Source organism: Castor canadensis, chromosome 15, assembly GCF_047511655.1.
Source record: "Castor canadensis chromosome 15, mCasCan1.hap1v2, whole genome shotgun sequence".
In the NCBI taxonomy this organism is placed as follows: Eukaryota; Metazoa; Chordata; class Mammalia; order Rodentia; family Castoridae; genus Castor; species Castor canadensis.
Window position 1 is genome coordinate 18,341,493 of NC_133400.1, and position 16,866 is coordinate 18,358,358.

At 45.2% G+C, this 16,866-nt stretch overlaps 1 protein-coding gene and 1 non-coding gene across 5 annotated transcripts in view; one reads left to right on the forward strand and one right to left on the reverse strand.

Annotated features, from left to right (window-relative positions):
• Positions 1-14,765, forward strand: part of Gfod2 (Gfo/Idh/MocA-like oxidoreductase domain containing 2) — a 41,482-nt gene extending 26,717 nt beyond the window's left edge. For all 4 annotated transcript variants that reach the window (XM_074055823.1, XM_020171160.2, XM_074055824.1 and 1 more), the window contains one exon: positions 13,234-14,765. In XM_074055823.1, coding sequence (XP_073911924.1) covers positions 13,234-14,132 — 899 coding nt within the window. In that variant the 3' untranslated portion in view covers positions 14,133-14,765. The remainder of the gene's footprint in view (positions 1-13,233) is intronic.
• Positions 3,206-3,310, reverse strand: LOC141417661 (U6 spliceosomal RNA). Its single transcript, XR_012442310.1, has one exon. It is a non-coding gene; the product is annotated as a U6 spliceosomal RNA (small nuclear RNA).
• Positions 14,766-16,866: the final 2,101 nt, after the last annotated feature.

The window sequence follows — 16,866 nt, forward strand, 5'->3', positions numbered from 1 at the left end:
TTGTCAACCCTTCACTGTAGTGAGCACACACCCTTCCTGTGAAACCATAATCTTGTATTACCAGACGGCAGGAAGGTTCTGACAGCACTGACTTCCCTGACAGGATCTGTGATATAGCCTGCTTACTTGTCCACTCCCTCAGGAAGCTGTAGATTTGGGGACCTTCTGCCCCTGGTTGAACCTGGCCTGCTGAGCTGTTCTCCTGCAGTTCCTGCTGGACTTCGCTTTCCTGTCAACTATAGACAAATTCTTCTCTTCGTCTTATGTAAATTATAATCTAATTTTGCAGGAAAACAAACTAGTAAACATTCACACAGCAGTTATTTTTTTAGTGCCTCCTTGTTCCAGACACTATCCTAATATCACTCTGGACCTTTAAAGCAGTTTTAGATCAGAGCCCTCCTTGCTTTATAATCCAGTTGAGGAGATTAGAAGCCAGGTGTGGTGGTGCATGCTTGTGATTCCAGCATTTCGGACTGAGGCAGAAAGATATTTTGAGCCCAGCCTGGACTACATATTACTTCAAGGCTAGCCTGTATTATATTTTGAGACATTGTCTCCAAAAAAAGTCTATACTGGGTGTGTGGTACATAGCTGTAATCCTGGCACTTGGAGGCTGACAGGAGGGGCTCAAATTCAAGGCCTCCCTGTTACACATTAATTAATTAAGAGACTAGAAATAACACAGATTACACGGTAAGTGACAGAACACTTAAGTAACTATTCAAGTAGTGTATAACTAGTTGACAATAATTGTTTTATGTAAGCTGATAGGAGCTGGGTATCTCTGATGTAGTCAGAGGTCTCTGGGTCAGGGACTGATGTACCATGAGGCTGATATTCACTCTTCCTAGCCACTACCATGGCAGAGGACCCAAGGCTCTATTACCACTTATCTCACTTGTTCTGAGGAACATTACAAAAGAGAGTTCCTGTCACCTTTGGCCCAGTGAGCAAGAACCTGAATCCATCTGGTTGTCAATTTGGAACATTTAAATTTTGGCCAAAACTTGTAGGTGGCTTGTTTTCCAGAGAGCTCGCTCTAAAGATGTGTGATACTAGAGCTATTAATTGGTAATTAAATCTTGGGAAAGGCAGATGGTGGCTCTCAGATTGGATTTAGAAGGTAGAACTAAGCCAACACTTTAGCAAAGAGTTGGTTCCAGGGGAATCGGTTGTGGTCACTTGACTGCTTGCTTCCTGAAGCAGTGAATGTAGGCTGATTGGCAGGGTGTGTCCAGAGGCAGAGTTCTGAAGGCTCGCTGTCATCTTCCTGAGTTTTAGTGTCTCCACAGACCATTTCTAAGCTATTCAGAAGAAGGAGGAAGCATTGGGCTTCTTTGGCAACAGCTTGCTGTTTTCTGGTTCTTGATGTGGGGAAATGGTGGGCTTTGGGCCACTTAACGTGAACAGGAAGGATTAGGCATGACCAGAGGTTTCTGGGATCTTGTGTCTCAGCCCTTAGTGAAACAGGGCTGTCAGTCTTCCTTCCTCATACCTGCTGTATGGAGGAATAGTGTATATGTCAGTGTTCTTGATCTGTTTTTGCAAGTTCGTGGTCCAGAGCCAAGTTGGTAGGACCAGGAGAGCCTGTGTCAGTAGGACCTCCCCTCAAACACTGCCTACTGTAGCCCCAAAGGAGTCAGTAGAGCCTGTGATGACCATGAAGTTCACTTCCTATGTGCTCTTTACTTTTTATGAGAATTTTACTACTGTATCAATACAGTGGACAAGACTGGGAGAACTCTAGTTTTCCCCAGGCCCAGGTGTGGGTACTAGACTGTTGTAAGCAGAGCACCAGACTGACACTGACATCATATCTGACTTAATAGTCCCATCTCTGGCCCTCTCAGCATCTGTGGGCTGCCCTGAAATGGGGATATCAATTCCTACTCAGTCATTCCAGGATGATATACAACTGCCCTGCAAAGTGCTGAATGGAAAGGTCATTGGGGTCTCATTACAAGAGAAGACCTGGCTTTCCTGTTGTTCCAAACTTAAGAGCAGATGTGTCCAAGTTCATTGAGAGAAAAAAAAAATCTGGGCATGGTGTTTAATGCCTGTAATCCCAGCTACTTGAGAGGCTGAGACAGGAGGATCACAAGTTCAAGGCCAACTTGGGCAATTTATTGAGACCCTGCCTCAAAATAAAAGGGGATGGGAGTGTAGCTTAGTGGTAGAGCACTTGCCTAGCATGGACAAGCAAGGCTCTGGGTTCACCTGGGTTCAGTTCTGCCAAAAAAAAAAACACCTCAGTAGGATTCTTCTCTGGATATTTAGGTAAATGTCACTGAGTTAAATGTAGCTTAGAAATGCAACTAAGTGTTCCAAATCATCTCTGATGTGAAACACTTTGTGCAGATTATCAGATTAATTTCTTGAAAGCAAGACCCATTCTCTACATCTGAGAAACTCTGAAGTATCTGGTTCATATACACTTTTGTGTACATGGTGGAGTGGCTCAAGTGGTAGAGTGCCTGCCTAGCAAGCGTGAGACCCTGAGTTCAAACCCCAGTATTGCCAAAAAAAAAAAAACACTTTTCTGATGGACAACCAGACAGGCACAGATATTAACAGTTGTAGGGCCAAAAGCCTGGCTTAAGTGGTAGAGCACCTACCTCACAAGCAAAAAGCCCTGAAATCAAACTCTAGTACAGTACCACAAAGAAAAAAGAAAAAAAAGTTGTAAAACTACAATGTATTTTAAAATCCTCAGAGTGAGTATCCCCAAAACCCTCAATTCCACCCTTCTGTATATTTCCTATTCCTATGTGTGAGTCTCTATGAATTTCTGTATATACATGTGGCAGTATATTTTCTTTTCTCCCAAAGAAGTCTCAATGTCCCTCTCTCTGTGGTGTTTTTTTTGTTGGTTTTTTTTTTTTTTTTTTTTTTTTTGGTGGTACTGGGGTTTGAACTCAGGGCCTCACACTTGCTTAGCAGGCTCTCTACCACTTGAACCACTCCAACAGCCTTTAAGTGTGTGTGTGTGTGTTGGCTATTTTAGAGATAGGGTCTCTCTAACTATTTGCCCAGGCTCACCTTGAACCAAAATCCTCCAGGATTGTTAGGATTATACATTTGTGAGTCACTGGCACTTAGTACTCTCTCTCTCTTTCTCTGTCTTTGCTTCCCGTTATTGGGATTGTCTCTCTTGCTATTTTTCTTTGTTACTTTTGTTTTTATTTATGGATTTTTTAAACACGCAAAAATGAAACGCTTCACGAATTTGCGAGTCATTCTCACACAGGCCATACTAATCTTCTCTGTATCATTCTAATTTCAGTATATGTGCTACTGAAGCAAGCGCTGCTTTGGTTTTTGATTAAGGATGTATGCTTTAGATCTGCAGTATTCATAGAGCTGGGGGGAAAGTCATAATCACTTAGCTCTCTAGCTATCGAAGTATTCTAATTTTAGGTCAGCACCTTCAGACCTAGAGCCTGTAAGAAGCTTATCACAGTTACCTAAAGCATCCACTGAATTAAACATCCTTCTTAGATTGTGCTATGCTAAACACAATTAAAGGCATAGAGCCTGAAAAGCAGTAATGTGATACAGACTTGCCAAAGGACATATATGACAGACTACTGTTCTCCTCAGGCCTTTCATACCCATCAGTACTATATTTTTTTCTGACTTTCACAGGCATAAAGTCATAGGAAAGTCAGGCCTGTTGGTACTCTGTGGAGTGTCTAATCTGCATATTCCCTGTGTGCTTTCACTTTTTTCTTTTTTTTTGGCTTTACTGGGGTTTTGAACTCAGGGCCTTGTGTTTGCTAGGCAGGTGCTCTACCACCTGAGCCATGCCTTCAGCCCTTTTTTGCTTTGGTTATTTTTCACAGAGTCTTGAGTTTTTGCACGGGGCCATGATCCTCCAACATACGGCCTCCCAGGTAGAGGAATTACAGACATGAATGCCATCACACCAAGCTTATTGGTTGAGATAGGATCTCACTCACTTTTTGCCTATGCTGGTCTCAAGCCACAAGCCTCCCAGTTACCACCTCCCAAGTAGCTGGGATTATAGGCATGAGCCATTGCTCCTGGCCATGCTTTCACTTTTTTACAAGAATTCTACCCATGACTTCAACACTGTGGAAGAGGCTGGGAGAAGTCCTCCAGTTTCTCCAGCAGCAGGAGCATTGTTAACTAGTTAAATGACTAGATTCTCAGGTCATCCCAGACCTGGAGCCTCACAGGTGGTTCTGATGCATACTGAAGATGGAGGGCTATGGATGCATACCAGCACCTTCATTTTCAATTAAAGAAACCTAACAAACTCCAGTACCATCATCCCTCACCACCACCACCACAAATAAAAAAAGAAAAGAAAAGAAAGAAGCTTGGTGCCAGTAGCTCATGCCTGTAATCCTAACTACTTGGGAGATTGAGATCAGGAGAATCTCAGTTTGAGGCCAGCCTGGGCAAATAGTTTGCAAGACCCCACCTCCAAAATGAACTGGAGGTGTTACTCAAGTGGTAAAACACCTGCTTTGCAAGCATGAAGCCCTGAGTTCAAACCCCAGTTCCACCAAAAACAAAAGAAGAAAAGAAAAAAGAAATGGAGGCCCATTGGGGCTGCGTATAGCTCAGCGGTAAAGCACTTACCTGCATGAAGCCCTGGGTTCAATGCCCAATACCCCAAAGAGAAAAGAGTAAAAATAAAGCTTCAGATCTTTCTGCCTCCACCTCCTGAGTGCTGGGATTACAGACATGCATCACCCTGCTCAGCCTACTCTTACTAAAATTAATTATTGGACTTAATCCTCCAGGGGTATTCTTTGCATATCACAGCACTTTCCATGGCATCTTGTTTTCTGCTGTTGCCTCACAATTTTTCATCTTCTTCTACCTCAAATTCCATCTTTAAAGCTTTCCCATAGGATTGACTGTAGCTCAACAGGTTGAACTCCCACCTAGCAAGCGAGAGACCCTGAGTTCAGAACCCAAGGGAAAAAAAAACCTTTCCCATGAATTTCTTAAAAGAGGGAGAGGCCTTAATACATTTATTTCCCAGTGCATTTGAGAAGTAGTTCCGGAAATTGTATTTTAAAGGGCAAAATTCCCCCACATCTTTGCCACAGTTGAATGTTTTCTTAAACCTGTCACTAAAAGGTGAAGTTCTGTGTCCAGTTCTTGGCATTTCTGTATTTCCTTAGAATAACACTAAGTTTGCTAACCCTTTTTCCATGGGCTATCAAGATAACAAAAGATCACTCCTCAAGCAGGCTGGCCCAGATTATTTGATAGCAATAACTCTAGTCCTGTACGAAGCCTCCCTAACCCCCAGGCCAGGCCAGACCCCTGTTGTCTGGTCTCATCCCACCACGTCAGTCATCTTCATTACATTTATCTCCAGTACAGTTCCGTATTTACTTGTATGATCATTTGAACCAACTAAACTACATTCTTGGAAGGTTGAGCCCATACTCAATGTGGCCCCAGTGCTTGGCCCAGGTAGGGGCTGGCAATCTGGTTGAATGAGGCATTCACACATTCTACCCATACAGCCCAGTCTGCTAGTGGAACCTGTGAACTAACATGAACCTGTGACCTAGAAGGAGTCAAGATTGAGCTGTGGGCAAGAGTGAGTCTGCTGGATTAGAGGTGTGGCTCAAGCAGGAGAGTGCCTGTTTTGCAAGTGTGGAACCCTGAGTTCAAACCCCAGACCCACCAAAATAAATAAATAAATAATTAATTAAAAAGTGAGTCTATTGACTCTTAAACTTTTTTAGTAGCAAAATCGTTTTATTAAAAGAAAAAAGGTAGGGCAGGGTGGGGAGGTGGCCCAAACAATGTATACACATGTGAGTAGATGTAAAAATGATAAAATAAAAAATAATAAATAAATAAATAAAAAGATATCATTACAAAAATTAGGAAAAAAAAAAGGGCCAGGCACTGGTGGTCCATGCCTAATCCTAGCTACTCAGGAGGTAGAGATCAGGAGGATTGTGGTTTGAAGCCAGCCTGGGACCCTACCTTGAAAAAACCCAACACAAAAAAAGGGCTGGTGGAGTGGCTAAAGGTGTAGGCCCTGAGTTCAAGCCCAGTACCACAAAAAAAAAAAAAAACGGGCAGGACACTGGTGACCCATGCCTGTAGTCTTAGCTACTTGGGAGCCTAAGATCAGGAGGATCAAGGTTCGAGGCCACCCTGAGCAAATAGTTCACAAGACCTCATCTCCAAAATAACTAGAGCAATATGAACTGGAGGTGTGGCTCAAACAGTAGAGTGTCTTTTTGCAAGCATGAAGCTATGGGTTTGAACCCCAGTCCTGCTAAATAAATAAATGAATGAACTCCCTGGACTTCATAAAACATAAAAGTAGTGCTCTTCTTGGCTCCCTCTTCACTCTGCTGTGTGACATCATTTATTTAGTAGTCGCAAGCCTGTAATAGAGAAATGAGGGTGCTCCTGGGCCCAGCTCTCTGCGGTACATTATTGAGGAACAAAGAAGCATCTGCAGAACACCAAGGCAGCTCCTCTGGGTGCTGCTTAAGAGTGTGAGTTGGAGAGAGCTTGCAGTTTGACATTTGTCCATTCTCCAAAAAACCTGGGCAGTAAAACACTGAGAAGGCTGAGGGTGAAGCTCAGTGATAGAGTATGTGCTTAGCATACTCAGGGCCCTAGGTTCTATCCCCAGCACTGAAGGAAAAAAAAAAAATAGACTAGAGGCATGGCTCAAGTGGTAGACCACCTGGCCTAACAAGCAAGCAAAAGGTCCTGCGTTCAAACCCCCTTCATCATCGTCCCCTGCCCCCAAAAAAGTCAGTGACCATTTCTCCCATTGTCATGAGGCAAAAAGCAGTTTTCAGTTCCTGTGATCAATCTATCCTTTGACTTCCTGTGATATTTCTTTCTTTTTTGGGGGGAGGGGTCCTGGGGTTTGAACCCACGACTTCACATTTGCTAGGCAGGTGCTCTTACTGCTTGAGCCATTCTGCTAACCCTCCTTTGACTTCCTGACAGGAAAGCTAGATAAACTTACATAAACATGTTGAACCAAGTCTTCCTAAAGGTGAAGCATGTGCAGCTGGTCTGCAGAAACCCGATTGCCTTCCTTTGCCTCTGATTCCCATGCCGATGAGATTCCTGAGTCCTGCATTCAAAAGCTCTCCCACCAGTCATGGTTGAGAAGGGACTCTTTCCTCCTGCCTTCTCTGACCTCTTGTGGCACAAGCCAATTTTTTTTTTTTTCAGTACTGGGCCTTGAACTCAGGGCCTATACCACTCCACCAGCTTTTTTTTGTGTGTGAAGGATTTTCTCAAGATAGGGTCTCATGGAACAATTTGCTCTGGCTAGCTTTGAACTGCAATCCTCCTGATCTCTGTCTGCCTCCTGAGTAGTTAGGATTGCAAGTGTGAGCCACCTGTGCCTGGTATACTATCCTAATTTCATCACCATCAAATTTTATCACCCAGCTGTCATACAAGTGCATTTCCTACCAATTTACTCTCTGCCTCACACTGCAGTGTCTACTCCAACCCTAGCAGTAAGCTGTTAGAGCAAGAAGCTTCTGCGTGGCCAGAGCGGCTGCTCTCTGAAGGGGATGTGTGTCGGAGAGCGTAAATACCTCACTAGTGAGCCACGTGGCAGTTATCCCCAGTATTGTGAGTCCCTGTCCCTAACCCAGAAATCCCAAGTGTGGGAGAGCATTGGAGGCCCTCCAGAAGCACTAGTGATAGCAGTGCCTCCTACAAGGGCCTTGTGCAAGGGCAGGGTGACTGTGCCCTGCCCATGCTATTCCCTGCCCTGGCCATATGGTACTGGGCTGGCCATTCTTTTGTCATCCTACTAGCATGTGTTGTAAAGCTTCTGTTGTTATTCAGGGAGAGCAGAAGATTAAAGAATTTCTAAGTTGAAGAGATGCATTCATGTCGTAGACTGCACATCCACACGCACACCTCCTTGCTTCAGTACTAGGTTCATAATCCTGGAAGTTCAGGCCTGAGACTCCCATGGTCTTGATGGTGCTTCTTGAGGATCAGGGTGGTGGGGGTGGGGATACAAAGTAAGGGTTACTGATAAGATTATCTGAAATCACCAGATCACCTCATGTGACCTTCTGAAGGCCTGGGCTGGGCTAGGGATGTATCTCAAGTGATAGAGCACTTGCCTAGCATGTGCAAGGCCCCGTAGTACAAAAAAAAAAAAAAGCTAAAGGACTGGACTGGGCTACCTTCATGAGAGGCCCAATAAGCAGTACATATAATCAGACTCCATGTTCATGTTCATTTAAAAACATCTTTTACAAAATTGAATGTTTAAATTACGGAACACAGAAACTGTTTGCCTGGAGAATGTAGCTTTTGTGTGAATCTTAAAATCTGAGTCATGATGGCCCCCTTTGCTTTATGTTACTGGTGTCTGCTTGGCCTCTCCTGTGGTGATGGTAATAATCTTATTGTTTACAGAGCTATGCTGGACCAGGTACTCTGCATACACTGTCTCAATTGACTCAATCTTTTCTTCTCCGCAAGGTAGATATGACTCATTTTACAGTAGTAAACCAAAACCCAAAGAGGCTTACAAAAATTTCAGGTCCTTTAACAGTAAAGTGAGAAATTTTTGGCCACAGAAATTTCTGGCTCCAAAGCTTAAGCTCAGCACCAATAATTGGCTCTTTCTGGGTAGTAGGCTGTCCTGGGGCCCATCCATCATGTGAGACATCAGTAATTTGTATGAAGGTTTAGTTTTTATTATGAGATTTATAGTCATTGTTAACCAGGTGAACTCTCCTGCTGAGCCTCTGAGAACAGAATTCATCTTAGACCATCAAGACAAGCTGTACCGTTCAGTGAGCCACAGAAATGATCGGCATCCCAGCCATTGCCCCATCAGAAAATAATTGAGGGACTGAGGGAATGAGCTTCAGGGTTATTGGAGATGTACATACTAAGGAAGGCACAATCTGGGCCAGGGTCAGGGGCAATCCAGGCTTAGAGGCTGCTGTTCCAACCAGACAGAGCCTGTGGTTGAGGGAAGCCTGGCCGGCCCTGGAGGAGAAGCTCATGTGCACACATTGCTCAAGATGTTGTTCAGCCAGAAGTGTGAGCATAAGTTAGAAGCCCAAGACTGTCCTGCCACAGTGAGGCCACCTCTCAGTCCTCCACAGTGTCAGTGACCACTGCCTCTCCTCTCCTCACCTTTCTGAATGAACCATCTCCAGTCAGTGGCTAGAGCAGAATGAACAGGGGAGGGTCCATGGTAGGAAAAAGATCAAAGGGAAAATTTTGGAGGAGCCCCTAGATCAGGAGTCTAAGTCTTGTGGTTAGGCCACCATCAGGAATTCTGCTTGTATTCTGGCTAAGATGAGAATCTGTTGGACCTCATCCATCCTAAGGGTTCCTTGTTTTGAATTCAAGATCCTCCTGCCTCTAACTCCCTGTTGCTAGAATTACAGGCGTGTGTCAGCTCTGTCTTAAGCTTCATGTTAGCTTTCTGTCATCACTGGGACAAAATACCCGAGAAAAACAACTTAAACGGAGGAAAGGTTTGTTTTGGCTCAGTTTCAGAGGTTTCAGTCCAGGCTTTGTTGCTTTGGGGCAAGGTAGAACATTAAGACTGGGAGTGCATGGTAGATGTAGAGCAAAGCTAGGAGAAGAAGGCTGTTGTTGTTTGGGGGCTTTGGGGTGTTTTTTGTTTTGTTTTGTTTTTGGGGGGCATACTGGGGTTTTAACTCAGGGCCTCACACTTCATATTGCTAGGCAGGCACTCTACCACTTGAGCTACTCTGCCAGCTCTTTTTTGTGTTGGGTATTTTTGAGATAGGGTCTTTCAAACTGTTTGTCCAGGCTGGCTTCAAACAGCAGTCCTCCCAATCTTTGTCTCCTGAGTAGCTAGGATTACAGGCATGAGCCACTGGTGCCTGCTCTTTTGTTTTTTTAAAGACAGAGCCTCACTTTGTAGCCCAGGCTGGCATTGAACTCATGATACTCCTGCCTCAGCCTCTTAAGCACTGGGATTACAAATGTGAGCTACCATACACACTTTTAGGAGCAAAACTATTTACCTCCTGGCAGTGGGGAGGCAAAAAGAGAGAAAGGAGCCAGGCACTGGTGGCTCACACCTATAATCCTAGCTACTCAGTAGGCAGAGATCAGGAGGATCGTGTTCAAAACTAGCCCGGGATAATAGTTAGTGAGACCCTATCTCATAAAAACCCTTTACAAGAAAGGGCTGGTGGAGCGGCTCAAGGTGTAGGCCCAGAGTTCAAACCCCAGTACTGGAAAAAAAAAAAAAAAAGATGGGGGGTGGGGGCACTGGGCACTGGTGACTCATGCCTATAATCTGGCTAACTTCCATCCCCTAGGCCCTACCTTCCTAAAGGTTCCACCACTGCCCAATAGCACCAGGCTGGGGACTAAGCCTTAAACACCTGAGCCTTTGGGGACAAGATCCAAACTATAGCAAGTTTTAACAGAGTTACTGAGGATACTGTGTTGTGAAGAGACTGAGGGAGACCAAAGCAGAACCAAGAAGACCAATTGAGTGACCACTGCTCTAAGCCAAGCAATAAAAAACAACAGTGACTTGGATGAGGAGGGTGGTAGTAAGAACTAGTTAGATTCTGGATGTAGTTTTAAGACTTAAACCAATAGGATTTACTGAAATTGAAAGCAGGGCTAAGCATAGTGGTTGAACTCCTGTAATCCCAGCTATGTGGGAGGCATAGGTAGGAGGATCTCAGTCTGAGGCCAGCTCTATGCAAAAAGCACAAGACCCTATCTAAAACATAATTAAAGCAGCCAGGTACTGGTGGCTCACACCTATGAATCCTACCTACTCAGGAGGCAGAGAAGAGGAGGATCGAGTTTCAAGGCCAGACTGGGTAAATAGTTTTCAAGACTCTATCTCAGAAATACCCAACATAAAAATGGGCTGGCAGAGCGGTTCAAGTGGTAGAGCACCAGTCTAGCAAGCATGAAACCCTAAATTCAAATCCCAGTACCACCAAAGAAAAAAAGGGGAGAGAGGAGACTCCAGTGATTTTTGGATGGAGAAACAGATGGGTAAGACCTGAGGAAGGAGTCAAGAGCCTTATTTTGGATTCCACCTCCTTTGCCTTGAACATCTTTGGGAGTGATAATTGCGGAGTGCCTGGTCAGTTTTCCACATGCTTACAGGTCCCATGAAATCCCTCCAGTCCTGTGCCCAGGCATGCATCCATTACTTGAGGAATCCTGACTCTTGGTCCTTTCCTGCCCTGGTGCTTGTCCTCATGAAAAGGGCCCTCTCTGGATGCCCTTTTCCCCTTGTGCTCCTCAGAGCACCTCCCTTAACTTAACTCCAGTGTCACTCTGCTGTGAAGCTTCCTCTGATACTGTGGTCTGTATCCAGAGTTGCTGTGTTCCCACCAAACCTTGCTCTTGTTCCCTCAAGAAACCCATGACTTATTGAGCGAACTGGGGTAGGTCAGTGGGGTTTGAGTTGCACCATAGGCAGTGTCTGTAGAATTAGTAATGAAATACTGGGGTGTTTTCACCTTCCTCAGCTTACTATGACTTGTGAATTTGTTTGTGTCTAGTCCATACTGCTTCTTGGGCTTTCTAAGTTTTCTTTTGAAGGTATTAATGTAGATTTTAAATGAGTCACCCCAAGCTAGCAGGAGCAACCCAGGTGTTAGTGTCTTAATGACTGCTCATACCTTCACAAGCTTTCACCTTGAAACATGGTTGAGTGTTAATCCTTTCCATTTCCTCATGTGGAAGCCATGAAGCCCTCTGGCACTCTCTGGGGCTTTGTCTAGCTTTGTTTTGCTCTCTGAGTGCATTCCAACTGCAGCACACTCAGAGTGGGTATGAGGGCAACAAGGTTGTTTTCATTCCCTTGCCCTCCTATGGTCTTCTGACCACTCTAACTTGTTGGACCAATGTTTTCAGAGAACAATCTTTGGACTCTTGGATCTTTCTGGGTTTTGATTAGGATGTCAAACCTATCCTCTAGAACACAAGTTAGATTATCTCACCCCAAACTGATGATCTAATAAATGCATAATGATACATATCCATGACACATGTCCACCTCTCCAGCCCACTGTATTAGGGTTCTCAAGAGAAACACAACCAATAAGAGAGTGAGAGAGATACTGATTTCAGAAATTGACTCACACAATTTGTAGTAGTGACAAGTTCAAAGTCTGCAGGACAGATGGGTATGTTGGAAATTCTGACAAAAGTCTTTGTCGCAGTTTTGAGCTTGATGGCATTCTGGAGGCAGAATTCCCTCCTCTTTGGAAGACCTCTTTTTATTTTTTATTTTTTGGTGGTACTGGAGTTTGAACTCAGGGTCTCACACTTGCTAGGCAGGTACTCTTCCACTTGAACTACTCCACCAATGTATTTTTGTGATGGGTATTTTTGAGATAGGGTCTTGCGAACTGTTTGCCTGCTGGCTTTGAACCACAGTTCTCCTGATCTCTGCCTCATGAGTAGCTAGGATTACAGGTGTGAGAGAAACAAGGACCAACAAGGACCTCAGGTTTTTAATACATTCAACTGATTGATTGCATGAATCCTATCTACATAATGGAAAATAATCTGCTTTACTCAGAGTCTACTGACTTAAATGCTAATCACATTAAAAAATATCATCACAGCAACATCAAGACTGGTGTTTGATGGGCCCCATAGTAGAGTTGAGTTGATTCGTGAAATTGACCATCATCATGTACCCTCTTTTTCACTCCCCAGGTCTGGGTTGTGGTCTTCTGTCTTGACTTTGTTCATTTCCCTTAAGTACTTCCTCCTCAGGCTGGGGGTATGTCTTAGCATTCATGAGGATCTGGGTTCAGTCCCTAGCACGTGCGCGCACACACACACACACACACACACAGAGAGCCCTATTCCTCTTTACCCATCCCACAACTTTCTGTAGTTCAGTTACTGAGGCCATTTCCAGTCTTTGCTGAGTTATCCTTTCTCTTGTCCCATTCTGGTCCCATAGGAGACTTTCCGGGCCTATCTGCCTTGGAGAAATTTCTTCCCTGGGCCATCTGCCTTGGAAAAGTTTTTTTCCAAGTTTTGAATTCAGAAAGCCCTGAATTCAAGCCCCAATTCTGCAAAGCAGGCACTTTACTGCTTAAACTATGCTTCCAGCCCCTTTTGTTCTGTTTATTTTGGAAACAGGGTCTCTTTTTGCCCATGTTGGCCTGGACCACAATCCTTGGAGAATTTTTTCTTTTTTCTGCAGTGAACTTTGATATTTCCCATTGTGTCTTATTCTAGGTATTGGAAAGAACGTGGTGTGTGAGAAGGCAGCAACATCAGTGGATGCTTTCCGGATGGTGACAGCCTCTCGCTACTACCCGCAGCTGATGAGCCTGGTGGGGAATGTTCTGCGCTTCCTGCCTGCCTTTGTGCGCATGAAGCAGCTGATTGCAGAGCACTACGTGGGTGCAGTGATGATCTGTGACGCCCGCATCTACTCAGGCAGCCTGCTCAGCCCCAGCTACGGCTGGATCTGTGATGAGCTCATGGGTGGCGGGGGCCTACACACCATGGGCACCTATATTGTGGATCTGTTGACCCACCTGACTGGCCGGAGAGCTGAGAAGGTGCATGGGCTGCTCAAGACCTTTGTGAGGCAGAATGCTGCCATCTGTGGCATCCGGCATGTCACTAGTGATGACTTCTGTTTTTTCCAGATGCTCATGGGTGGAGGGGTGTGCAGTACAGTGACACTCAACTTCAACATGCCAGGTGCCTTTGTGCATGAAGTCATGGTGGTAGGTTCTGCGGGACGCCTTGTCGCCCGAGGAGCTGACCTCTATGGGCAGAAGAACTCTGCCCCACAGGAGGAGCTGCTAGTGAGGGACTCACTGGCTGTAGGTGCAGGGCTGCCTGAGCAGGGGCATCAGGATGTCCCACTGCTCTACCTGAAAGGCATGGTCTACATGGTACAGGCCTTGCGCCAGTCCTTCCAGGGGCAGGGGGACCGCCGCACGTGGGACCGCACCCCTGTCTCCATGGCTGCCTCATTTGAGGATGGGCTATACATGCAGAGTGTAGTGGATGCAATCAAAAGGTCAAGCCGATCTGGGGAGTGGGAGACTGTGGAAGTGCTGACTGAGGAGCCTGATGCCAACCAAAACCTGTGTGAGGCGCTTCAGCGGAATAACCTATAAGCCTGCACATGGGCTCCCTGCCATAGGGCAGAGGGACCAGGGAAGGGACCAAGAGCCACGATGAGGGGCTTGGCTGTAGCAGGGACAGTCTTTCATTTAATAAATCAGCTTGGGATAGGGCTGGGAGAAGACTGAAGGTGGCCCAAGGGAAAAGTCCCATCCATCACTCATCTTGCAGGGCTACAAACACTTCTGTCTCAGCTCAGGCCAGCACAGCATGTGTAGGGGGAACCTGCTGCGGTCGTCCTCTTCATGGTTCCACTAATGAGCAAGGCCAGTGAAAGCTAGACTTGTGGGCTCTAATTTATGGTCTGACAGGATAAGAAAGCCCAACAAGGAGCCAGCCTGGTTGAAGCCTGAGGAGATATGAAGAAGCCTTGTTTCCTTGTCCTTCCTGGGCTAGGACATCTCAGGAACTGTGATGGCAACAAGTCATCCCTCAGGGATCCTCACCTGCCTTCACATGTGACCAGGCCCTTCTGGCCCCTAGACCAACCCTTCCTGAAGAGAGGCTTCTGTATTAGATGAGTTCTCAGGGACATCTGACCTAGGAAAGAGGGACCCTGACTTGGCAGAGGAGAGACAGGAGAGCTGTAGAACATCTGATAACTGTCAATAAATCAGAAAATGTGACATTGAGGTGTGTGGTTGTTTGTTTGGTGGTTGGGTTTCTTTAATAACAGAAGGCTTATTTATTGCTGTAGATTGTTTCTTAAGAGGACAGGACACAAGGCTTCCTAATGAGCTGCTGTTGGGCCTGCCATTTCAGGCAGATAGGGCAAGAACCTGCGTCCTCTTACGCTGGAGGTGAAAAGGGTTCTGTTCTTGAAACCACTGTGTGCTCCAGGAGAGCCCTTGGAGGAGGGAGGATCTTGAGAAGGAAGGGCCCCATGCCACCCCTTGGAGCAGGTTCGGCTGGCACTGCCTGACCCAGCCAGCCAGCCACCAGCCATGCTTAACTAACTATGTTGCAGACAGGAGCAGGCCAGAGGTGGGTGGGGTGTTGAGAAAGGATACATCTGTGCCTTTGTTTCCTTTGCCAGCCTGCTGGATTGTGAAGCCTGGATGAACTCTATTCCCTTTTTCAACCTTCCTCCCTCTTCCTGCCCTGGGCTTTTTGCCAGAAAAGCCCAGTGAAGGCTTCCTCTTACTCTTGGCACCCCTCATAAAAGTCACCAGGCCTGTTTTTCTGTTGTATCCTGGATCCAAGCGTTATCCTTGTGAGGTGAAATAACAAGAATTAGTGTTGGAGTATGTTGATGGCATGCTTAGGCCCCTCAGTGTAAACACTGCATGTATATTATTTCATTTAATCTTCAAACACTCTGTAAAGGCATTATTTAGATCAGAAAATGGAAACACAGAGGGCAAAGTTACCTGCCTCCTGTGGGTTGTAAGTGATGGAGCCATAAGCCTGATCAGCACCATCTGACTATAGCTCCTGAGCCTAAACTATTCTTTTTTTTTTTTTTTTTTGCATTTCTTTTTTTTTTCCTTTTTCTTTTATTATTCATATGTGCATACAAGGCTTGGTTCATTTCTCCCCCCTGCCCCCACCCCCTCCCTTACCACCCACTCCGCCCCCTCCCTCTCCCCCCCCAATACCCAGCAGAAACTATTTTGCCCTTATTTCTAATTTTGTTGTAGAGAGAGTATAAGCAATAATAGGAAGGAACAAGGGTTTTTGCTGGTTGAGATAAGGACAGCTATACAGGGAGTTGACTCACATTGATTTCCTGTGCGTGGGTGTTACCTTCTAGGTTAATTCTTTTTGATCTCACCTTTTCTCTAGTTCCTGGTCCCCTTCTCCTATTGGCCTCAGTTGCTTTTAAGGTATCTGCTTTAGTTTCTCTGTGTTGAGGGCAACAAATGCTAGCTAGTTTTTTAGGTGTCTTACCTATCCTCACCCCTCCCTTGTGTGCTCTTGTTTTTATCATGTGCTTAAGGTCCAATCCCCTTGTTGTGTTTGCCCTTGATCTAATGTCCACATTTGAGGGAGAACATACGATTTTTGGTCTTTTGGGCCAGGCTAACCTCACTCAGAATGATGTTCTCCAATTCCATCCATTTACCAGCAAATGATAACATTTCGTTCTTCTTCATGGCTGCATAAAATTCCATTGTGTATAGATACCACATTTTCTTAATCCATTCGTCAATGGTGGGGCATCTTGGCTGTTTCCATAACTTGGCTATTGTGAATAGTGCCGCAATAAACATGGGTGTGCAGGTGCCTCTGGAGTAACCTGTGTCACAGTCTTTTGGGTATATCCCCAAGAGTGGTATTGCTGGATCAAATGGTAGATCGATGTCTAGCTTTTTAAGTAGTCTCCAAATTTTTTTCCAGAGTGGTTGTCCTAGTCTATGTTCCCACCAACAGTGTAAGAGGGTTCCTTTTTCCCCACATCCTCGCCAACACCTGTTGGTGGTGGTGTTGCTGATGATGGCTATTCTAACAGGGGTGAGGTGGAATCTTAGCATGGTTTTAATTTGCATTTCCTTTATTGCTAGAGATGGTGAGCATTTTTTCATGTGTTTTCTGGCCATTTGAATTTCTTCTTTTGAGAAAGTTCTGTTTAGTTCATTTGCCCATTTCTTTATTGGTTCATTAGTTTTGGGAGAATTTAGTTTTTTAAGTTCCCTATATATTCTGGTTATCAGTCCTTTGTCTGATGTATAGTTGGCAAGTATTTTCTCCCACTCTGTGGTGTTCTCTTCAGTTTAGAAACCATTT